The sequence below is a fragment of the Lynx canadensis genome, chromosome A2 (genome assembly GCF_007474595.2).
Source record: "Lynx canadensis isolate LIC74 chromosome A2, mLynCan4.pri.v2, whole genome shotgun sequence".
Taxonomy (NCBI): domain Eukaryota; kingdom Metazoa; phylum Chordata; class Mammalia; order Carnivora; family Felidae; genus Lynx; species Lynx canadensis.
Window position 1 is genome coordinate 146,297,874 of NC_044304.2, and position 22,812 is coordinate 146,320,685.

Sequence of the window (22,812 nt, forward strand, 5' to 3'; positions counted from 1 at the left end):
GCAAAGTTTCCCGAGGGGCCGTGAATAAGGATCCCTGTGAGTGGCCGGAGGTGGGTAAAAGCGAACAACTCTGATGCAGATTTTACTTAATTGCAACTGTTCATAGTGTCGGGAGTTATATTATTAATATCGAACACCAAGTAATAGAATGGAGACCACAGATTCGTAAGAGGTAGGAGCCCATCGGAATCCTGCGGTAGCTCAAGAGCAGACGGAGGTTAAGGAGGTGCAGGTACCAAGTCGAGCACAGTTACGAATTGTTATGTGGGAGGCGGCGTCCCTAATGACAGAGAAAAGAGGCTCCTATACCTGGACTATTAAACTGGATCTTCGGATGGGTATCTTCTGTTGAAGACTTTTTAAGGGAGTTATTTAAATGAGTGGAAATGCTTTGAGACGAGAACTATGATGCACTCAAGGCCCGACAGTCCAATAATAAAAGCAATATAGGGGGTCACAGTGGTTGTGAATCATAATGGAACAAAAAGCTCGACAGGCAGGGGGCATCCTAGAGGTCATGGGGGAAAACAGTGCTAGAATGTTGCACATACCGGTAGTCTGTGCTCTCGGGGTGCAATAAACCTTCAGAGGAAAGCAAGTTGCTGAATGGGAAAGAGTGCGAAGAAAGAACGCTGCCCTGAAGGCTTTTCTAAGCATGTCTGCATAAAGGAGGAGTGGCCAGAGGACCGAAGACCGGTAGGACTAACTGAATAGAGACCTGGGATAATGGTCAGCTTCCCACAAACGGCCTGTGGTTTGAGGGGAGGATTTACGGGACCATCTTGATGTTGGGCTCGAGTACATTTTATCAGATGGCGTTTAGATTTTTTGCCCACGTATAAAGTAAGGGGGAGTGAGAAAGTTTCAAGATACAGCACAGACCAAGATAACCGTGGGAACCACTTCCTGGAGGTCAGAGGGTATGTCCTATGAACTGTGGAAGACTTGATTTTAAAGAGGATAAAGGCAGAAAGTGCATAGTTCCACGACCGAAACAACAACAGCTTCTGTTTATTGAGTGTTTACTATGTGTCTGGCACCATGCTAATCACCTTATTTAGTTTCATTTCATCTTTACGACAATCCTAACAAGCTTATGGAAATCTAAGAATTTGTCCAAGTTACCCAGTCCGTATGTAGCAGATCCAGATCCCAATCTGTCTCTCCCCAAAACCTATATTCCTTTCTATTATGATATACAGTTTTCAAGTTGAAAAAAATCAGTCTGTAGAATTTCTGTGTGTGTGTGTGTGTGTGTGTGTGTGTGTGTGTGATTGTATGGAAAATATACTTTTGAAATAAGTAGAAGTGATATATAGATCTTCAGGTGATTAGAAAAATTCACAGTATTTGCAATGGGGAAAACGCAAAAAAAAAAAAAAAAAAAAAAAGAAAAAAGAAAAAAAGAAAAAAGCAAAAAAAAAACAAAAAAACGGGGTGGTGGTGGTGGTGAAGGACTCTTATTACCATCTATGTCCTGGTATTTCACTTCTGTTCTTTGCACAGCAAAGACTTTGAATTGGCCATAGGTTAAAAATGTTAGAGTTTCTGACCAAGACTGAAGAATAGAAGGGAGTTTGATTTTAAGCAGGTATACGATGGGTCGACTAAAAATCGACTACTAACAATTAAATTTTAAAAGTCCGACTGTCGAGACAAAACTCCATTTCTTTTCTCCAAGACGCAAGGACAAGAGTTTATAAACAGTTTAACACCAATCGGAACACCCTTTGCCAAGTTTAACAGAGAACAAAGAAAACTCTCCAAGTGCCAAATTTTTATGAACAAAATACTAACACACCATCAAGCAAAAGAGTCCATAGCCAGCAGACCAAAGGTTGAAACCTCTGGGCTAATTTGTAAGATCTGTGTTTTCAAAATAAAGTAACTCCTTAGAAAGGAGGGGTGAGGAAACCTTCCCGATACTTCCTCTCTTGGTAGAAATGTTTTTTCTTATCGTGGTTTGCTCCTGTACAATGTAATTTCTGTACTTTCAATATTGTTGTTTTCTGTACTTTGATATTGTAAAGTTGTATCTGTTGTATTCTGTTAAGACCACTCCCTGGGGTGTGAGGCACCTGACTTAGTTATCCAAGTGAGCCTGGGGAATTGGGAGGAGCTCGCATTCTCAGCTGGGAAGGGCTTGAGTCTTCAGTGAGTTCAGCATTTTGCTTCCCTTTAAAATTAAGTTGCAAAGTAATGGCATCCCTTAAAAACCAGAAACCTTAGGAGGACTTTTGAGAAAAGGAGAGGTGGCTATTGGGGGGAAAAAAACCAATGATGCAGTGCAGTTTCCCAGGATGATGGCTGAAGCCCAGGGCTGTGTTAAGCCTGGGCCCAGATACTGGTTTGGACCAAGGGAAAATAAAGCTAGCTTTACTGAAGAGCACGGTACAGCCAATTTCATTGGTGGCTGGTGGACATACTTTTGACAAAGGTAACCAGAGGGAAACAGACCAGGAGAGAAAGTGAAGCCGGAAGGGGATGGAGCTGGAGGAACTTCATAAAGGGATCAAGGAGGTAATTAGAAGTCAAAGCCAGATGGCCTAATGCTTGAAGGAGAAATATTGAAGGCCAGATAAGAAAGTGCCTTCCTACCCAGGGGGTTATGGATCCGGGGTGGTTGCAGGATAGGAGTGTAGGTCCGACTAGGGCCAGAGGGAACCACCTGGGATTCAGACCCAGCAACGGTGCCAACTTGAATCTACCTCGTGCTAGAGTGAGTAGCCTGGTCTATCGTCCGACGCAGAGGAGATTGGGCAGGGGCTCCCAGAACCAACATCTGAAAAGGGAGTTGGGAGAGGGGCTAAGAGAAGGCAGGTTAAGCCCCAGACGGAACTGAATGATGACCAGGGATAACTATTTACTAGTACTTTTACGATTTCTTGTAACTCTGTAACTTCCCCAGTATTTGTTAATTTTGTTAACTTCTGTTTTTTCCTGTACCGGTAGTAAAAATTGTTTTTTCGTGTACTGGTAGTAAAAATTGTTTTTTCCTGTACTAGTAATAAAAATTGTTGAAAACATCAATGCGATAGGTGTGCTTATTTCTGTAAAAACTGGGTAACAGTGTCGGAGTGAATCCGAGAAGAGCTCAGGTGGGAAAACGGGAAAAGAAAATCAAGTGCAACAAATACTTGACATTCATTCAGAGAGGTCGGTCACAAGACCTCAAACCCCAACTTTGTACATCCTGTTGGCCCTAGCCGTTGGCTCTCCTTCAGAGGTCTCCCCACCCCTCCCTCAAGAGCGCATATGGGCCAAGGAGAGACTTCCAGTGCCCTTCCCAAATGTGGAGATACAGAGGCTGGCTAAGCCACTCGTCAGGATGAGTCCTACTCTCAGACTTGTGCTGTAGGACCCCCAGAAACGATGATCTTAAAATGCCATGGAGCTACTGAATACAAAGTCCTTAGGAGGCCCCCGAAAAAAATCTTGAGAAGTAGGCTACGATCCTTCACAGGAGACACCAGGTACACGAACCCTCATTCGTGGTCACACTGTTACAACAGAAAGCACGGGTTCCTTTCGGAGCCACCGCCGTATACGTTCAGTTTAAACGTCCCGCAAGTATTACTTAGAGACCTGGTCATAAAATTGGTATTTCTGCAGGAGTTAATTTTATCAATATAAATATACCATCATTGTCATTGCATGTAATTCTGGAAGAGAACCATATTCCTGACCCCCAAACATCTGCCCAGACGTTTAAGAGCTCAAGTTGCCCTGCGTTCTGAACCTTATCTCCTCCCTTCTGTGGGTTAGTACCTGCTGTCGAATCATCATCAGGCAAACGAACAAGAGTGTAACATATTCCTGGTTGGTTATAAGGGAGGCTGGGGGCTGGGACGCAGCACAGCACTTCGTAGGAATCTGATGGTTCCACCTGCACTGTCACTTTCTCCAGCAGCTGGTCATTGAGAGTATTGGTGCATTCAAACTGGAAAGTGAGCAGACGGAAAAGCTATGGTGGAGGAGAACTGATTTTCCAGCAAGTTGTTCCTTCCCACCCATAATCCACAACTCTGTTCTGGGACCCACTGTCCCTTTCCTGTCTACACTGTCCTGCAGGTCCCCTCCTAAGACTTCTCTCGAGGCAACACGACAGCCTTGAGTTCTTTTTGTTTGTATTATTCATCAGTTTTTTTGCTTCTTCCTGAGACTGCGGTCTACGGAACAAGACGGTAGATGTCTGACAGCTAAGAAGCAAACGGAAATCCAAGTTCTTGGAACAAGCCACTTAATTTACCCTGATGTTAAATGAGGGTTATTTTTTAATAGGTTATATACTTGATGTTGTGCCAGCTACTTCAGACATCTCGGTTTTATGTCCTTTTAAAGTTTAACCGTCATTGATTTTGAGATTGAAAAAAATAAAAAATAAATAAAAAATAAAAAATAAAAAAATAAAAAAAATAAAAAATAAATAAAGTTTAACCATCATACGAAGGCATTTCTACAGCTGAGTCAGGAAAAAAAACCCCAGAAATGAGGCCAAGTTACTGCTCAGTAAAATCATAATCATAAACTAGAATCATACACCAAAGGGGAGTCGATACTCATCTCTAAAGCACACGGAGCCGGGGCGGGAGCCGGGATAGCCCTTCTCTCACCTGGAACACGATGTGATCGGTAAACATGTGCTTGATACAACGAACAAAATATTCTGTCTCTGCTTCTGTAAGTTGAACAGGCTCAGAAGACTTGAACAAGGGTCCTAGGTTCATAAACTCGGGAACGGCGGCCAATTGTTCTTTCAAGGAAAAAAAGAAAAAAAAAAAGAAAGTCACAGAGGAAAAGACATGCCTCTGGGTGCCTCAAATGTTTTAAGTTGCCGCTGCTTCACTAACAGTTGGAAGGCTCTACTAGAATGTCCCCGAGCGTTAGTGAAGTCATCTTTTATGAGAGTTTATCTATTGAATTACTACGAAGAAAAACAAATAAATTCCTAGTATTGTAAAATTTGAGTTCCCCATTAACCAAGACACCTCGTAAGAACAACCCTCCCAGTTAGTGACTTAGCAGTTGGAAATTGAAAAGTCCCAGGGATTCCAGGTAGCCGCCACTCATGACGATAAATGATTCGCACAAAGGTTTCCAGGGCTGAGAATTAATCAACTTGAATAAAAGTAGTGGACTTCATTCTATTTACCGTGCCTGGGGTGCGAGACTATTACTTCTACCCATTAAGTCATCATACCTTGGAAAATGTCTTGCCTGGAAGGAGCCAGCTTCTCTGGCTTGGTAGCCACGAGTGTGATTTCTGCAAAGACAGATGTGAACAGTCAAGTGAGCCTCCCGCCCACCGTCAAGCTAAAAAACGCAGACAGAAACTTCTAGCGGATGTACAAGGAGCTATTCCCTAAATTATACCAGTCGGTTCTCTGTCCCCCTTTTCAGAGAGATGCTCATATGGAAATGTATTTAGTGAATGTAGTTTGTGAGATAATCAGTGGCCCTAAAAATCCAGAATTTGCTTTAAAGGGACCAGGACGTCCCCAAAAAACCAAACTACTAAAAGGCGCAATTTATACAACAGACCTCATGACCGAGACAGAAAGATGAGTTGTGTCCTAATAGAAAAACTGAGAATGGGGAAGGTTAGAAGATCTCTCTCCTTCCTCACCTCGAGCCACTAAACTCTTTTCTTTTTTGAGTTTTAAAGTGAGATATTCTTTGGGAATATTTTTTATGAGCTTGTGCCATACATTCTTTCACAACAAGCCTCCGGTAGCAAAATTAAGAATTTCCCAATCTCAGAAAATAAAAACGGCAGCTGGCAGCATAGTCACTGCCCTGAGACACGCAGTGACCACGAACTTCACACGCGGGAACACTTAGCAGCGAGAGAAGAAAAAACTCAATCTGGGTCATGTTTCATACTCTATGAGAAAACCAGGAAAAAACTTTTAAAAACCCTAATTAAAAAAATACATCCGGGGCGCCTGGGTGGCTCAGTCGGTTGGGCGTCCGACTTCGGCTCAGGTCACGATCTCGCGGTTCGTGGGTTCGGGCCCCGCGTCGGGCTCTGTGCTGACAGCTCAGAGCCTGGAGCCTGCTTCCGATTCTGTCTCCCTCCCTCTCTGCCCCTCCCCCACTCACGCCTCTGTCTTTCTCTCTCAAAAATAAAGATTAAAAAAAATAATAAAAAATAAAAAACACACCCAGGGGCGCCTGGGTGGCTCAGTCGGTTAGGCCTCCAATTCTTGATTTTGGCTCAGGTCATGATCTCACAGTTAGTTCGTGGGTTCAAACCCCACATCGGGACTCTGTGCTGACAGTGCAGAGCCTCCTTGGGATTCTCTGTTTCCCTCTCTCTCTGCCCCTCCCTGCTCTCTAAATAAATAAACATTAAAAAAAAAAAATCCATGTTAGTTCCATAAGATTCAGGAGTGACGATTAAACAAATCAAAGAAGTCTTTGCGAAAATATACTAACAGCATATTTCACTGGTGCAAAATCACTCACACATAGGAAAACTAACAGTAAAGTGTTCCCGTTACCTGCTTTCTGTTCAAAGACAGGAGCTATAGCAAGAGGAATGGATTTCATGTCAAAGGGCTTTTCTGAAGGCTCCAACGTGTACTGGTGTAAGGCTTTCTCCATCCCCGGCACAGAGACAGTGAGGCCTACAAAAGAGAAATCTCAGCATTCTAACTCCTTGCCAATCCTAGGATCCAGACAGGCCCAGATGTGTAGTATTTATCTAAGCTTTCTGAAGAAAGAGAAGGATTAAGCCACAGACTTTATAACTTAAATGGTTAAAAACGAAGCTGTCTTATAAGACTGCCTTCTAATTTTGCCCAAGGAAGCATGGGAGCAGAGCATCAAGATATCCAACAAATTAGAAGTACCTTCCAGGAAAGAAAGCAGCTTAGCCACGTGGGAACAACCGTAACAGAGAGGGAAAAGGTAGAGCCAATCCAGAGGAAGTTCAAGGAGAACCAGCAACAAGCAGTGCTCTCCGGGCCCTTACGTACTTTCGGTTCCCCTAGAAATGGAAGCGCGTGCAAAGACACACGACAAGCATGTGCCTAGTGAAGTCGGCTCTTAATGCAGATCACAAGATAATGCTTCCAAGATGCCATTTGGGGACCAAAAACGTATTTGTCCCCATTCCTGGCTCTCACTGACCGTTGAAGATGTAGGTAGCATTCAGCGACATCTGCCTCTGCTGCAGCACATTCAGATAGAAAGTAGCTCTGTCCCGAACCTCATCATCAGTATCCATCATACACCTGTCCAGGGGACACAGAAGAGGCCTGTCACAGCACCCTCAAACTTTCCGAGAGCTTTCTTTCCCACCATACCCGAACGACACAGAGCAGGCTATCTGACACTACCTTTGGAAAAGAGCTCAACAGCCAACAGTGGATCCTACAATCTCCATAAATTTGGGAGACTGTCCTGAACTGGTAAAGAAATAGGGTCTTTATGAACCAGAAGCACTACGTAAGCAGGCATTAAAATGATTAGGAAGAATACAAAAACATGAGATAGCAGGTTGGAGTCTAGTCTTGAATATGCAGCCACATGACCCTGGTAAAGACTCAGACTTCTTCATCATTAAGAGATGGGACCATTATGCTTTCTAAGGATACTAAAAAGGATTCAGAATCCAGCCACTGTGACTACTCAAATGGCAATTTGTTTTATTTCAACCAGACAGCCTTTAGCTTATAATTTTTCTGCTTCAATTATAACATGTAATCACAGAGTATTTGCTAAAGCAGATCTTTTCCTCATCAAGTAGGGAACCATGGAAACCACAAAAAGCTGATTTTTCAACTCTCCATAGTGAATCACTTTGAAGTTGGCCCCTATTCTGCAAATTGAGGCACATATATTTAAGTCACTTCCCCAAACTCCACGGGAGAAAGTCAAAATCAAATCTACGTGTGCACACACAATTACTAGAAAGATAACAAAAATGCCATTCGCCCCTGACTTATTCCATCAGTTCTACTCTTAGGCTGTACGAAACATTTGATATGGTACAATGAAGCATTGTCTGTTCAGTCATATGGCGTCCTTAAAAAAAAAAAAAAAAAAAAAAAAAAAAAAAGACATACTTACCTTTGTAAGAGGACAAGGATGCTTGGGAGAAGATTCTCATTTTGAGCCCCAAATTTAGCCAAAGCACTCACAGCAGCTACAATGAAGCAAAAAACAGAACAACATAAATACTGTATTGGTTTCTCAGGGTTGCGCAGTAATTATTCAAAAAACGAAAAACAAAACAAAAACCAAAAAAAGAAGCTTCCCCGTGTTCAGTGGGAATAAACTCTCTTAATTTGTGTATTTCTTGATTTTATCTCTTTGACCCATTTAAGCCTAACTAGAAATCTGCAGGCCCAAGACAGCTATGGATAGGAAAATTCTCTATGCACTGAGAAAAAAAGAATCATGTGTGTGTGTGTGTGTGTGTATGTGTGTGTATATATATGTATATGTATATATATGCATATATGCATATATATGTATATGTATATATGTATGTATATACATAAATATGTATGTATATATACATATATACATGTACATATACATATATGTATGTATATATATACGTATATATACATATACGTATATATATACATATACGTATATGTATGTGTGTGTGTATATATATATATATATATATATATATATATATATAAATAGGCCTTCCTCCACTCTGACCACAGCCCCCTGTATACCACAGTGACGTAATTAAGCTCTAACACAACCAACCAGCCCCAAGCATAAAAAGCAACTCTACCATTAAATTCACTCCATTCAGGAAAAGATTTATTGCTTACCTAACTTTTGTCGGGAGTGGTGCCGGGGGTAGAAAGAGAAAAGACACAGTCCCTGATCTCAGGGAGTTGGACTCTAGTGGAGAAGACAGGTAAGTAAAGAGACAATGACAACGTGGTAAAGTCCACGGCAGAACTACATCCAGGATGCTACGTGAGGAGAGAGAGAGAGGAGCCTAAATCAGAACTGCTGGAGAAGTGACCCAAGGATGGACGCTTGCTACCTGCGCTAAAACTTGAGGGGACAAGTCAACTTAGCCGGAGGGAAAGGGCGGGGAAGGAGCGCCACAGGCAGAGAGAACAAATCCAAGGCAGGGGGAGGCAGTGACACGACGAAACAGGTATGCTTGAGCCTCACGCTTCTTAGGACCGGACATCGAATACGGGGCACACCTGCGTATTTGTAACAGGGCGCATTACAAACTGGCTGTTCGTAAGCAGACTCTGTGCGCCAAGGCCATTTTGGAAGCTAAGTGTGGAGAACAGACTGGACACCTGTGAGACTACCATGCAGTCGGACTAGGCGGGCATCTGAAATGGAGGAGGGCCTACACCAGCCCTTGGGGAAACAGAAAAGAGAGAATGCAGAAACGCTAAGGCGGCGGAGTTGACGTGACTTTGTCAGGGAGCCGATGGGGCTTCTAAAACGGCAGAATACACTTCCGTCTTCACGGCTGAGTGGATGGTAAAGGTGAGGACTTCCATTTGGTTTGCATCTGAAGTGCCTTAGACAGGGGCATACAAGTTCAGGAAAGAGACCCGGGACCGCAATGCCACGGCACAGCGGTGGAGCTCGGAAAAGGACCCCCACAAAAGACAGCGTCATAGCCATTAGTACGAAGTGTGTGTATTCTCAAGTGTGTATTTTTTGAGGGTGTATTTTTAAGTTGGTAAGACAGACCCCCAAGGGAAACGAGCATTTTAAGGAACGAAAGAGAAGCCTTACAAATCAGACCGGGGAGGGACGGAAGTCACGGGCTCTCGTGGACACCGAGCGGAGAGTTTCAAGATGTGTTCAGCCACTCATTCAGGCCGAAGGTCGTGAACAAAGGTAAGAACTTGATTTTCCAACTAGCTTATCGGTAATTTTAAAAATTAGCTTCGGAGGGCTTTTAAGGGAGAGAGCCAGTTTATCGTGTGTTGAAGAAAAAATGGGGAATAAATTCACGGAGGCAGTTAGTAACGGCTGCTTCAAGTTTACCTGACAGGGGAGGTATAGTCAATACCTAGTAAGAAACTGCATCAGAGGAAGGTTTATATATATTTTTTTATAAATTTTCTTGAATATTTATTCATTTTTTGAGGGAGAGAGAACAAGAACAAGCGGGAGAGGGACAGAGACAGAGAAGGAGACACAGAATCCGAAGCAGACTCCAGGCTCTGAGCTGTCAGCGCAGAGCCCGACGAGGGGCTCAAACTCATGAACCGCGAGATCATGACCTGAGCTGAAGTCGGACGCTTAACCGACTGAGCCACGCAGGTGCCCCAGTTTATATTTTTAATAGGAGAGCTTTTCACCTGTTCATATGCTCAGGGGAAGGAATGATTAGAGAGGAGGAAGTAAAAAAAAAAATGTCCTAAGATCTCTTGAAAAAGTCACTTAAAAATACACACACACACACACACACACACACACACACACACTTCATACTAATGGCTCTAAGTCTGAAAAAAACCACCTGATGCCATCACAGCATTCCTATCATACTGAAAGTCAAGAGTTATCTGTCTCTAACCAGCAGCAGAAATCCGGATGGAAACCCAGCGCCAACCAAGAGCTGCGTTATCTGGCCCAAGTAGGTCCCAAGCCCCCACCCTCACTCAGACCTTGCAACTTCATTTTCCAATTTCATCACCACCCCCCCCTGAGTTAATAAGCATTTCAGAGGATTAGGAGTCCCGTCGGTACCAGCGTTCCAATGACTCACCAGCTCTGACAGCCTCGTTCTCCAGTACGACCCTATTAAAGATAAAGCGGATATACTTGGAGGGGACGGGCGTTCTGGGGCCCTCTTTGCCCAACAAGTGTAGAATCTTAGTGGCCAGAACAGTGTGCTCACAGTCCTCGATGAATTCACAAAGGTGGGCTAGACCGGCTTCTTTACCCTCGGGGTTCTCTTCCACAATGCTGATTATGCAGTCCACGATGGCTCGCTTATATTCGAAGCCTCCCTGGCAAAAGAGAAAACTGCCATTCATTCGGAGGAGGACGCTTTTTGAAGAAATGCTTCTAACTCCGAGGCTCAAGCTTATCATATTCAAATTTCCTTTCCTTTCCCTTCTGAAAGAAACAAAAGTGTCTGGGCTCCCAGTGCTAAAACAACAGCATGTTTAGTGATGAGAAGACGGCAACCAGAATTAAGCACACTATTTCGGAGGCATGCGGAGAGGATAAAGCTGTTTTAAATACGACGGAGGGGATCTCATGGGAATCGGTAAGAATTTGAGAGAGCAACTTTCTATGATGAGAATGTGTCTTGTCTACCTACATCATCTCGGAGCATGTTGGAGAGGAAAGTCATCATGACGCTGTGCTTTCGAGGGTATTTCTGGCAGAGAGCACTGATTGCCTGTACAACCACCACCTGTAGAAAAACACAGAAAGGATGTTCGTCTCTAAGCTTTAGCTACGAGGCATACTTTGCCTCTTACTTGCTGCAAGCTAAGAAGGGGCTGTAGTTACCTCAAATGGCAATAAGGCTTCTCCGTGAAGGATCGGGCAGGAGGGCTCAAAGGAAAATAAGCAACGATTTTCCAGAGACCCCATCCCCTTGCTCCAAGCACATAAGCCCAGAAAAATTTTAAAGTCAACAGTGAAGAGAAAAAGCGTAAACAGACCGATTTCCGTAGAAGAAAGAGTTACTGAGGAACTAGTTCACAAAATGGTTTCTAGGAAAATGTTACCACAACTTAACTCTAAAGACCAGTGTCGAGAAGTAAGTAGGGTGTGAAATTTTACCCTGCTTGCAAGCTAACACGTTAGTCTGCAATTTCACGGATTGCTGGGAGAGAAAACACGGGACTTCTGGATCAGAGATGGGCAGCTAAATACTCACAGCAATGGCAGTAGTTAGAGCATCAGCATCTGGGGGCAGTATCCTCGGCCCCAATTCCCAGAGGGCAATGCGAAAAGGGCTACGGTAGCTCTCATTACAGAAGAACCCTTCTTCTGTGGGGGGACGGCTCAAACCCACGAACCGTGAGATCATGACCTGAGCCGAAGTCAGACGCTTAACTGACTGAGCCACCCAAGCAACCCAGTTTTTTTTTTTTAATGTTTATTTATTTTTGAGACAGAGCGAGTGAGAGAGAGCATGAGTGGGAGAGGGGCAGAGAGAGAGGGAGACACAGAATCTGATGTAGGGTACAGGCTCTGAGCTGTCAGCACAGAGCCTGACATAGGGCTTGAACCCATGAACCATGAGATCATGACCTAAGCTGAAGTCGGACCCTTAACCAACTGAGCCAACTAGGCTCCCCTGTCCTTTACTTTTAGAGGGAGAAGCTATTATCTCTAAGGCTGGAAGAGATCTTGAACTATACAAAGGGAACGTGTACATGCGTAACTAATGAGATCTAATGGATACAAACGTGTATAATAGCAACAACAGACAATATCAGAAAAGCATTTTAAGAACATTCAAAACTAACATAAACATACTATAAAGTATTAATAAGGCACAACAGTACGCTTGAACAAATTAAAAGATAGCCCTTGTTCTCGGATAGGATGTCTCAACAACATCAAGATGATATCTGTTCTCCCCTACGTTAACTTACAAAGTCAATGTGATCCCAGTAAAAATGTCAATGAGATTTTTCATGAAGCTAGACAAGTTAGTACTAAAATTCACGAGGAAAAATAAACACGTAAGAATAGCTAGAGAAAAAAACCAAAGAGGGGGTATTAATCCTTCCTATAAAGCTCATATATTTAAAATAGTGTGTGGTACTGATGTATGACTAAATGAACAACAAAACAGAACAGAAAGCCCAAAGATAGACCCACGTACATATGGAAACTTCGTATATGATAAAGGGGGTGTCTCAAACCACTGGGGCAAAGACCTGTCTTTTAAATAAAATTTGGAGGCAGGGAGAGCAACGAAATAATCATTGAAAAAGGATAAGATTAGATCCATTTCTCATACCGTATGTAATAACAAAATCCAATGGATGAGAGATTTAAATGTAAAACATGAAACTATATATACGCTAGAAGAAATCATAGGTGAATCCTTATTCACCCAATCAGAGTCTATAATCTGAAGGGAAAAGCTTTCTAACTATTCCCCAAAAGTCAAATGCAACAAGATGGACAAATCTGACTACATAAAGGGAACGAACTTTCGCATAAATAAAATATGAAAGACATCAGAAGAAAAGTCAAAAGACAAATGACAAACGGGGAGAAAATATCACATTTCACAGATAAAGAGCTAATATCCCTACTATATAAAAAACCTGGAATAACTGAGGAAATAAAAGACCAAACTTCCTATAGAAGAAGATGGAGAAAAGAGATGAGCAAACAATATTCAAAAAGAGTTATTAAATGATCTTCAAAAATGTAAAAAGACGTTTACCTTCCTTCTTAAGAAGAGAAACTCATTAAAACTACACTGAGATACATTCTCTCACCCATCAGGTTGGCAAAACTTCAAAATACAAGCCACTCTACTGGTGAGACTATGGGGAAACTGGCACTCTATTAATTGCTGGTGCAATTTAGCATTCTGTACAAAACTGCCTGTCGATTTACCCTTCAACCTAGCATGTGACCTTCTAGGAAGTGACCCCGAGATGCACCTCCAACATTTTGAGAAAACATACGCACAAGGTTATCCACTGCAGTTATTTGTAATTGCAAAAGACTGAAACCTAAATGTCTAAGCACAGGAGGCTCATTCAGTAAGCTGTACTACAAAATGACCGTCATAATCTCCCAAGGTTCCCCAGGATTCAAAATGTCCACCTGAATATACAGGCTACATTTGTTTTTTTTAAAGTCTAGATATATACTAGAAGGGAGTAAATAGAGCCAGTTATACTTCTTGGCTGAGAATTAAATAAGAGAGAAATAATAACACCTTTCTACTTTAATTCTTTTAACTGAAATTTATTTTATTGTTCTTTTGATCATCTCTGACACATTCTCACCAGTTCTATTCAACACTGTAGTGGAAGTCCTAGTCCTTTTAATTAGGCAAGAAGAAAAAGAAAGGGAAGGCTTTTAGATTGGAAATGAAGAAGTAAAACGGTCTCTATTCACAGATAACATGATTATTTATATAGACAACCCTAAGGAATGCATAACAACTACTAGAACCAATAAGGTTTCAGTATCAGAAAGAATACCAAGTTATGAGAAAAAAAAGTATTTTTATATACTACTAACAAACAATAAAACAAATTTTAATAGAAAAAAAGCATAAAATATTTATAATTTAGCAAAAGATGAGCAAGACCAATAGAGTAATTGGTAATAAACATTACTCAGAGACATTAAAGAAGACCTATATAAAGGCAGAGGTATACCATATTCATGAACTGGAAGAATATGGTTATGATGTCAGTTCTCTCAATATTTATTTATAGATTCAACATAACCCCAATCATAATCCTAACTGACTTTGTTTTATACAAATTATAAGCCAGCTCTAAATTTTATATGGAAATGTCAAGGACCTATAATATTAAAAAAGGGCAAATTGAAAGAACATACTACTTGACACTTAAAGAGGTACCATAAAGCTACATTAATCAATACAGTTTGGTAATGACACAGGATTGACAAAGAGATCAACAGAATATTCTAAGGAGCCCAGATATATACCTACAATTATATAATTATCTGCTTTTCAGACAAAGATGTCAAAGCATTCCAATGGGGAAAGAGAATTCTTTTCAACAAATTATGTTGGAATGACTAGATATTAGTATGGAAAAAAACCTGAACTTATCACATGCAATACATAAATATTAATTCAAATTGGATCATAGGCCAAAATGTAAAAGCTGAAACCATAAAACATTTAAAAAACAAGAAAGTATCTTTAAGGCTTGGAAGTAGACGAAACAATAACAGTAAAAGAAAAAGATTAATAAATTAGACTTCAGAAAAATTTAACACTTTTGCTCATCCAAAGACACTGTGAAGGGGCGCCTGGATGGATGAGTCGGTTAAGCGTCCAACTTCGGCTCAGGTCATGATCTCACGGTTTGTGAGTTTGAGCCTCGCATCGGGCTCTGTGCTGACAGCTCAGAGCCTGGAGCCTGCTTCAGATTCTGTGTGTGTGTCTCTCTCTGCCCCTCCCCCGCTCATGCGCTGTCTCTCTCTGTCTCAAAAATAAATAAGCATTAAAAAAATAATAATAAGACACTGTTAAGAAAAGAAATAGGCAAGCCCGAGACTGGGAGAAAACAATCATATTTAAACTTTTACCTTGAACTCATCTGAGATTTCAGACACAAAAGAAGATATCTGTTTCATGAGCCTGTCCACACTGCTCTCACTCCCTGTTTTGAGGAGTGTAGTAATGGCCAGGGTAGCAATGCTTCTGTTTGAGTCTGTGATCAAGTTTTCTAAGTCCAGATTGCAGGCAGTAACAGCAGAGGGGTGCTTCATTGCCACCTTGTGGAAGGGCAAGAAAAATAAATTAAGCAAACTGCTATTGCTGAAGACCGGAACTTTAAAAAACAATGAAAGAAAAAAATAGAAATTTTAATTAAGGTAAGTGACTTTTAAAAATCTAAATGGGGGTCGGGGGGGGGGGCGCCTGGGTGGCTCAGTTGGTTGAGTGTCCGACTTCGGCTCAGGTCATGATCTCACAGCTCATGAGTTCGAGCCCCGTGTTAGGCTCTTGTGCTGACAGCTCAGAGCCTGGAGCCTGCTTCGGATTCTGTGTCTCCCGCTCTCTCTGCCCCTAACCCACTCACATTCTGTCTCTGTCTCTCTCAAAAATAAATAAACATTAAAAAAAAATTTTTTTTTAATCTAAATGGGACAATATAGGTCCAAAGTAATTGTTTCAAGAAGAACACTTCCAATCAATATGGTATGAAATAGCATTTGGTAAATGATTAACTGCCAGAGTCATAGTGTATAACAGCATTTTCTCTTCCTAGGTTTCTATAACCTTTATAACAATATCGTAGTCCGTGTTTTATTACACTTGGCCTGTTTTTCTTTATAGTGCATGTGTACGTGGATGTCTATTCTACTAGATGTAAGGATCTCGGAGAATAGCACCTAGTGTGGTAAATACTGCTCAAAGAGTGTTAATGGCTTATCACTTAGAAAACATTTCTGTCTTTAAGCAAACTCCAGCCAAATTGGTTTGTTCATGCTCATCACAACATGTCTATCATCTGGCTTCTTTGCTTCTGTCAAAATTGTTCACCCCTCTGGCTACCTCAATACTGGTATAGAATCCATTACCCACAATTTAAAAAATTTGAAAACTCAGCAAAGCATTGGCATCGAAATTCATTTTAACAGGAAGATCCGACCCAAACTAATGTAAAACTAGTTAAATAATAATTTAAGAGGACAGTCATATATATACCACAGAAATATTAATGTGTCTAATGGCAGGGTATTGCTCGAGGTTCAGTGGGGTGAGTATGTAAGAGATAGAACCATATCACCTTCCTAAAACTCACACAATACTGAATTCTGAGACACATCTGGCCCTAATATTACAGATAAAAGAATGTGGACCTATGTCAACTCTTTAAAATATAACTCTAATTGTTATTCTCTATTGGGACACCTGGGTGGCTCTGTCGGTTAAGCGTCCGACTCTCAGTTTCAGTTCAGGTCATGATCTCGTGGTTTCATGGGTTCGAGCCCCGCGTCGGGCTCTGTGCTGACAGTGTGGAGCCTGCTTGGGATTCTCTCTCTCCCTCTCTCTCTCTCTCTGCCCCTCCTCTGCTTATGCTCTCTCGCTCTCTCTCAAATAAAAACTTAAAAAAAAAAAATCTTGAATTGTTATTCTATACAGGGTTCTTCCATGGCCGTCCTACCAAGTTTCTTCCGTGGCTTCTCTCTCCTCCAGTTGTTCATACAATTAACTTATAACTGATCACACACTACCTGATGACAAGTCTTCTACTACCTTAAACTTTCATTTATGGTTACTTATTCTGTGTTTCTAAGTTATATCCTGTAGAACTATGCTGTCCAATATGGTAGCCAATAGCCAAATGTGACTAATAAGCATTTGAAATGTGGCTAGTCCACATTAAGATATGCTCTAAATATAAAATATACACTGGATATTAAACATTTAATATGGAAAAATATAAGACAAAATAGATCTTTAATAATTTTATAATGATTACATGTTGATATGACATTTTACATATATTAGGGTAAATTAAATGTATTATTACCATTCATTTCATCTTGACAGGGCACCTGGGTGGCTCAATCGGTTACGCTTAAGCGTCTGACTTCAGCCCAGGTCATGATCTCACAGTTTGTGAGTTCGAGCCCCACGTGGGGCTCTGTGCTGACGGCTCAGAGCCTGGAGCCTGCTTTGGATTCTGTGTGTGTGTGTGTGTGTGTGTGTCTCTCTCTCTGTCCCTTTCTCGCTCATGCTCTGTCTCTCTCAAAAATAAACATTAAAAATTTTTAAAATAAAAAAAATAAAATTAATCTCATCTTGAAAAATGTTTTAATGTGGTCAGTATAAAATTTAAAATTACGTATGTGAGTCACATTGTGTTACACCAGCATTGTCCCAGAGAAATTTCTACAGCAATAGAAACGTTCTTTATTTTTGCACTGTCCAATATGAGGGTCACTAACCATGTCACTCTTGAGCACATGAAGTGTGACTAGAGTGACTGAGGGGCTGAATTTTTAATTTTATTTCATTTTGATTAATTTAAATGGAAATGGCCACTCGTGGCCAATGGCCATCATATTGGACAATGTGGTTTTCAGCTACAGAGTGCTCAGCAGTCAGAAATGAATTATTAGTCTTTAGTTGAATAGCAAAAATGGCCATACCTAAAGCCACAAATACAAGGAAGGTGCTCTAGAAGTGAAGTCCATAAATCATGCCTACTAACCTTGAGAGAAAGCCAAATGCCTCACATGAATGTTTCTCAGTCAAACATGGATACAAGTCAATAGTTGGCAAGAGGACCTACCTTGTTCAAGGTCCTCACAGCTGCATATCTCAACGCTGGCTTAGGAGAGCTACAGAAAAGCTGAAGAACTAGGGGAAATACAGATCACCATGAATATATCTCATTTCATCATAAAGTACATGAAGAATCATATTCAAAATATGCATAAGGAGATTAGATCGCAGCATCAGTACCTCATATGAGAAACATGTCATCAAAAATAGAAAAAGCACTTCTTGAGCTATAAAAGTTTAAATATAGGAAACAAAGTTTATTTATCTGTAAGAATTAATATATCCATGAATATTGGAATCTGTGGAATACTTATAGCTATAAGAGCAAATGGACTTTTTTAACCATGAAGGAGAACTCAAGGCAAGAACTGAAGGTATGAGTGTTACCTGTCTTCTAAGTAAAATTTTTTAATGTTTCACACAGGGAAATAGTAACTTCAGAAAAAAAAGCGCCAATTAAGTAAAGAACAACAAAAATAAATGACCCACCTAGCAGAATGCAAAGGCATATAGAGAGAGCTAAGGTTCAAAAATCATTCTTACCACCTCTCCTGCAGACCCGTGGGACTTAAAACAAAAACACACTAATGTAAACAACAGCCGGGTAGGGAACATACAACTGACCTGAAACAGCAGGTGCCAACTCCCTTGCAGTACAGTTAGGAAGATGGATGATGGCTGACGCAGCTTCATAAATAACCATTTCATGTTTATTTCGCAAGCAGCTCTCGATGAAATCGAACAGTGGGCTTTCATGGCTGACAATAAATACAGGGCATGATCAGATATCAAAAAGAACAGGTGCAATAAGCATCGAAGTTAAAAACACAGGGAGATTGAGGAACACTTTCAGAATTATGGGTGGAGGACCCCTGAAAATACATTCCTCCATAAAAGCAAAGAGAACACTGGCATAAGGTTCCAAAATTAACTTGCTCAGCACTCTAGAAATTAGCCAAAGGCTTGCAACAATGCTAGCAACATTTACTCAAGAAAAGTTACATCTTCATAAGAACAACAAGCTTTCTGGTGTTCTCCTTTGCTCTATTTCTATTCCCTCTGTCCAATTTCATGGAAGCCTTGGAAATCAGCAGCCTCAGAACTGTAGTAGCTATGAAAGCCAGCAGCCTAGCAGCCACCAGAGGAGACAGATGGGTTTGGAGCTCCATCAAAAGCCCAGTCCCCAGGGAAATATCACTATTTGACCTGACTCGTGCTCCCTAGAAAAGCTTCATTCATGGAGCTGATCTTCATTTCATCTCACTCAGAGTTCATTCAGTGAGGAAAGCCCTATCCTCAGCAAGTTTGTCCCAAAAAATCAGTGGCCACTGTTTATTACTGCAGTTGCCACAGACAATGATGCCACTCGGGACAAACAAGAGGGTGGCTGAAAACCTTAAAAGGAAAATCTGAGAAATGAGATCTCCACAAGAGGCCTTGGCAATATCTGACATATTCCTGGGGATCCAGAAGGCCATGCACATGTACAAGACTGTGCAAATGCCCAGGAAAGGCCAGACAAGCCCTAATCCCTTGACTTTGAGGTTCTACGCAAGTAGGAAGTGAAGGCTAAGGCAGAGTTGTAAACTGCCAGGGCATGGAAGGCATGCCCCAACACACAAAGTGCCCACTTTGGAAAAAGATTTGGAGATATGTTGGCTTAAATCATTTAAGGAAATCTGTCAAGGAGCTCCTGGGTGGCTCAGTCGATTAAGCATCTGACTTCAGCTCAGGACACGATCTCATGGTTCGTGAGTTCGAGCCCCACGTCGGGCTCTCTGCTGTCAGCACAGAACCCACTTTGTATCCTCTGTCCCCCTCTCTCTCTGACCTTCCCATGCTTGTGCATACACACACATGCTCTCTCTCTCAAAAATAAACATTAAAAAGAAAAAAGAAAAAAGAAAATCTGTTAAATTGTTATCTGATGACTTAGCTAATCAAGCAGACTTCAGTACCTGTACATGACAAAGAGTAAGACTGCAGAATTAGTCCAGGAAAGTCACTGAATAAACAACAACAAACAGCAATAATAACAACCTCTGAGGATGGAGAAGAGAGAAATGTGATTTACAGAGTTACCACAATACATAAAATATCTAATTTTTGACAAAAAGTGATGACACATGTTAAAGAAATAGTAAAGTATGCCCCACATGTAGGGGAGAAAACCAGTCCGTACCGATTATTCTTGAGGAAGCCCAGGTATTGGAATTATTGGGCAAAGATTTTGTCAATAAATATAAACACGTTCAAAGAAACAAAGGAAATCATGTCTAAAGAATGAAAGAGAATTAAAGACATGACAATCATACCTCACCAAAGAGAGAATATCGATAAAGAGAAATGAGTTTTGGTTTACTTGTTTTGTTTTCTTTTAAAAAGCCAAATAGAAATTCTGGATTTGGAAAGTACAATAATGAATGAAAAATTCAAATCTGCAATTCAACGGCTGATTTGCACTGGCAGTAGAAAGAAATCAGTAAACCTGAAGGAAGTAGAAAGAAATCAGATAATCCAGCTAAGAAAGAAAAAAGAATGAAAAAAAAAAAAAAAAGAGCAGAGCTTTGGAAATCTATGGAATATGACCCAGTGTATGAACGAACATTTGCATAATAGGAGGCCCAGAAGGAAAATAGAGAGACAAAAGGGCAAAAGGAATATATGAAGAAATGATTAACAAAACTGCCCAAATTAGATGAACAGCATTAATCTATGCACTTGAGTAGCTCAACAAATCCCAAGCAGAATAAAAAGAAAAAGATCCACACAGTGACACACCATAGTCAATCCACTGAAAGCAGAAGACAAAGAGAAAATCTTGACAGCAGCAAGGTAAAAACTACTGCATCATGCTTCAAAAGGGATCATCAATACAATCAATGGCTAACTTTTCACCTGAAACAAGGGAAGAGATAGGGCATAGAATGCCATATTCAAAGTGCTGAAATATAAAAACAAGAATTCTATATCCAGCAAAACTATCCTCCAAAAAAAACAAAGGCTAAACAAGGATATTCCCAGAGAAGCAATGACTGAAAGAAAGCACTGCCGACAGATTTACAAAAAAAAAAAAAAAACATCCTAAAGGAAGTCCTTTATGCTTAAAGATTTACACCGAACAGTGATGTGAATAATCAAGGAGAAATAAAGAGCACTAGACATGATATTTATGTGAGTTGATATCAAAGAGTCTATAGACAACTTTTTTTCATTTCTCTTCTTCACTACTTTAAAGGACATGAAATGGTATAAAGCAATAATTATAACCCTACAGTTGACCCTTGAACAACACAGGTTTGAACTCCATGGATCAACTTATATGCAGACTTTTTATGATAGAGTACTGCAAATATATTTTCTCTTCCTTATAATTTTCTTAATGACATTTTCTTTTCTCTAGCCTACTTTATTATAAGAATATAGCATTTAATACATATAACACAAAATACGTGGTTTATGGTATCAGTAAGGCTTCTGGTCAACAGTAGACTATTAGAAGTTAAATTTTGGAGAAGTCAAAAATTATATGCAGATTTTTAACTCGATGGAGGGCTGGCTCCCCTACTCCCCACATTGTTCAAGGATCAACTGTATATTGCTGGATTTATAACACACACATGCCATATATATGGCAATTATAGCAAATAGCAGCCCAGAGAGAATGAAACTATATTGGAGAAAAGATTCTGTATTTTACTAAAATTAAATTAGTATTAATCTGAAGCAGTCTGTGGTAAAGTAAAATGCATGTTCTAATCCCTAGAGTAACAGCTAAGAAAAAACTGGAAAAAAAGTTAAAATACTGACAGAGACATTAAAATGATACACTGAAAATATTTAACACAAAACAAGGTAGTCAAAGAGGAGAGAAACAGAAAAAGACAGGAGACATAGAACAATCAGCACAATGGCAAAAGTAAATCCAACTCTATTAATAATTATATTAAATGTAAATAGTCTAATTATCCCAACCAAAAAAATAGAAATGGCCAGACAGGATAAAAAAAGCAAGATCCAATTATATGCTGTCCACAAGAGTCACACATTCAGATTCAATAAATCATATGGAAAATGGAAAAATATTTTAAACTGAATGAAAACAAAGACACATGAAAATTTATGAGATGTAGCTAAAGCAATGCTGGGAGGGAAATGTAGAGTTTTAAACACCAATACCAAAGAAGAAAAGTCCCGAATCCATAACCAAAGCTTCCACAATTAAGAAATTAGAAAAACAAGAGTGAATCAACCCGACAGCAAGCAAAAGAAAGGAAATAAAATCAGAACAGAGATCAACAGACTAGAATGCAGAAAAAAATAATAATGATAATAAAGAAAATCAATAAAACCCAAAGTTAGTTCTTTGAAAAGATCAACAAAATTGACAAATCTTTAGCTAGACTAATCAAGAAAAAAGAAAACAAAAAACACAAATTATGAAAATAAGGAACGAAGAAAGGAACAACACTACTGACCCTAAGGAAACTTAAATGATGATAAGGGGATATTACAAACAACTATATGGCATTTCTAGGACTTTGTCCCCCAAAATGCCAAACTACTAAAATTGGCTCATGAAGAAATGCACAATCTAAATAGGTCTAGGAGTTATTTAAAACCTTCCCTCAAAGAAAAGCACAGGTCCCAGTGACGTCACTGGTTACTTCTATCAAATAGTTCAAGAAATAATACCAATCTTCCAGAAACTCTCCCAGGAAATAAATGAAGGTGCACGACTTCCCAGCTAATGCTGTGATGCCCGGATTACCTATGAACAAGCCTAACAAATGTTCACAAGAAAACTACAGCCCAGCATTTCTGTCATAGACACAAAACTCCTTACCAAAAATGACCAA

The 22,812-nt window shown here is 40.3% G+C and overlaps 1 protein-coding gene across 1 annotated transcript in view; it reads right to left on the reverse strand.

The window, feature by feature from the left end:
- The window catches only part of COPG2 (COPI coat complex subunit gamma 2), a gene marked incomplete at its 5' end in the record, with an annotated part of 109,915 nt that overhangs the window by 36,694 nt on the left and 50,409 nt on the right, over positions 1-22,812 (reverse strand). The window contains 11 exons of the mRNA XM_030297109.1: positions 3,769-3,940; positions 4,614-4,753; positions 5,201-5,263; positions 6,504-6,629; positions 7,135-7,238; positions 8,077-8,152; positions 10,727-10,970; positions 11,288-11,383; positions 15,244-15,432; positions 17,961-18,028; positions 18,578-18,711. Coding sequence (XP_030152969.1) covers positions 3,769-3,940; positions 4,614-4,753; positions 5,201-5,263; positions 6,504-6,629; positions 7,135-7,238; positions 8,077-8,152; positions 10,727-10,970; positions 11,288-11,383; positions 15,244-15,432; positions 17,961-18,028; positions 18,578-18,711 — 1,412 coding nt within the window. The remainder of the gene's footprint in view (positions 1-3,768; positions 3,941-4,613; positions 4,754-5,200; positions 5,264-6,503; positions 6,630-7,134; positions 7,239-8,076; positions 8,153-10,726; positions 10,971-11,287; positions 11,384-15,243; positions 15,433-17,960; positions 18,029-18,577; positions 18,712-22,812) is intronic.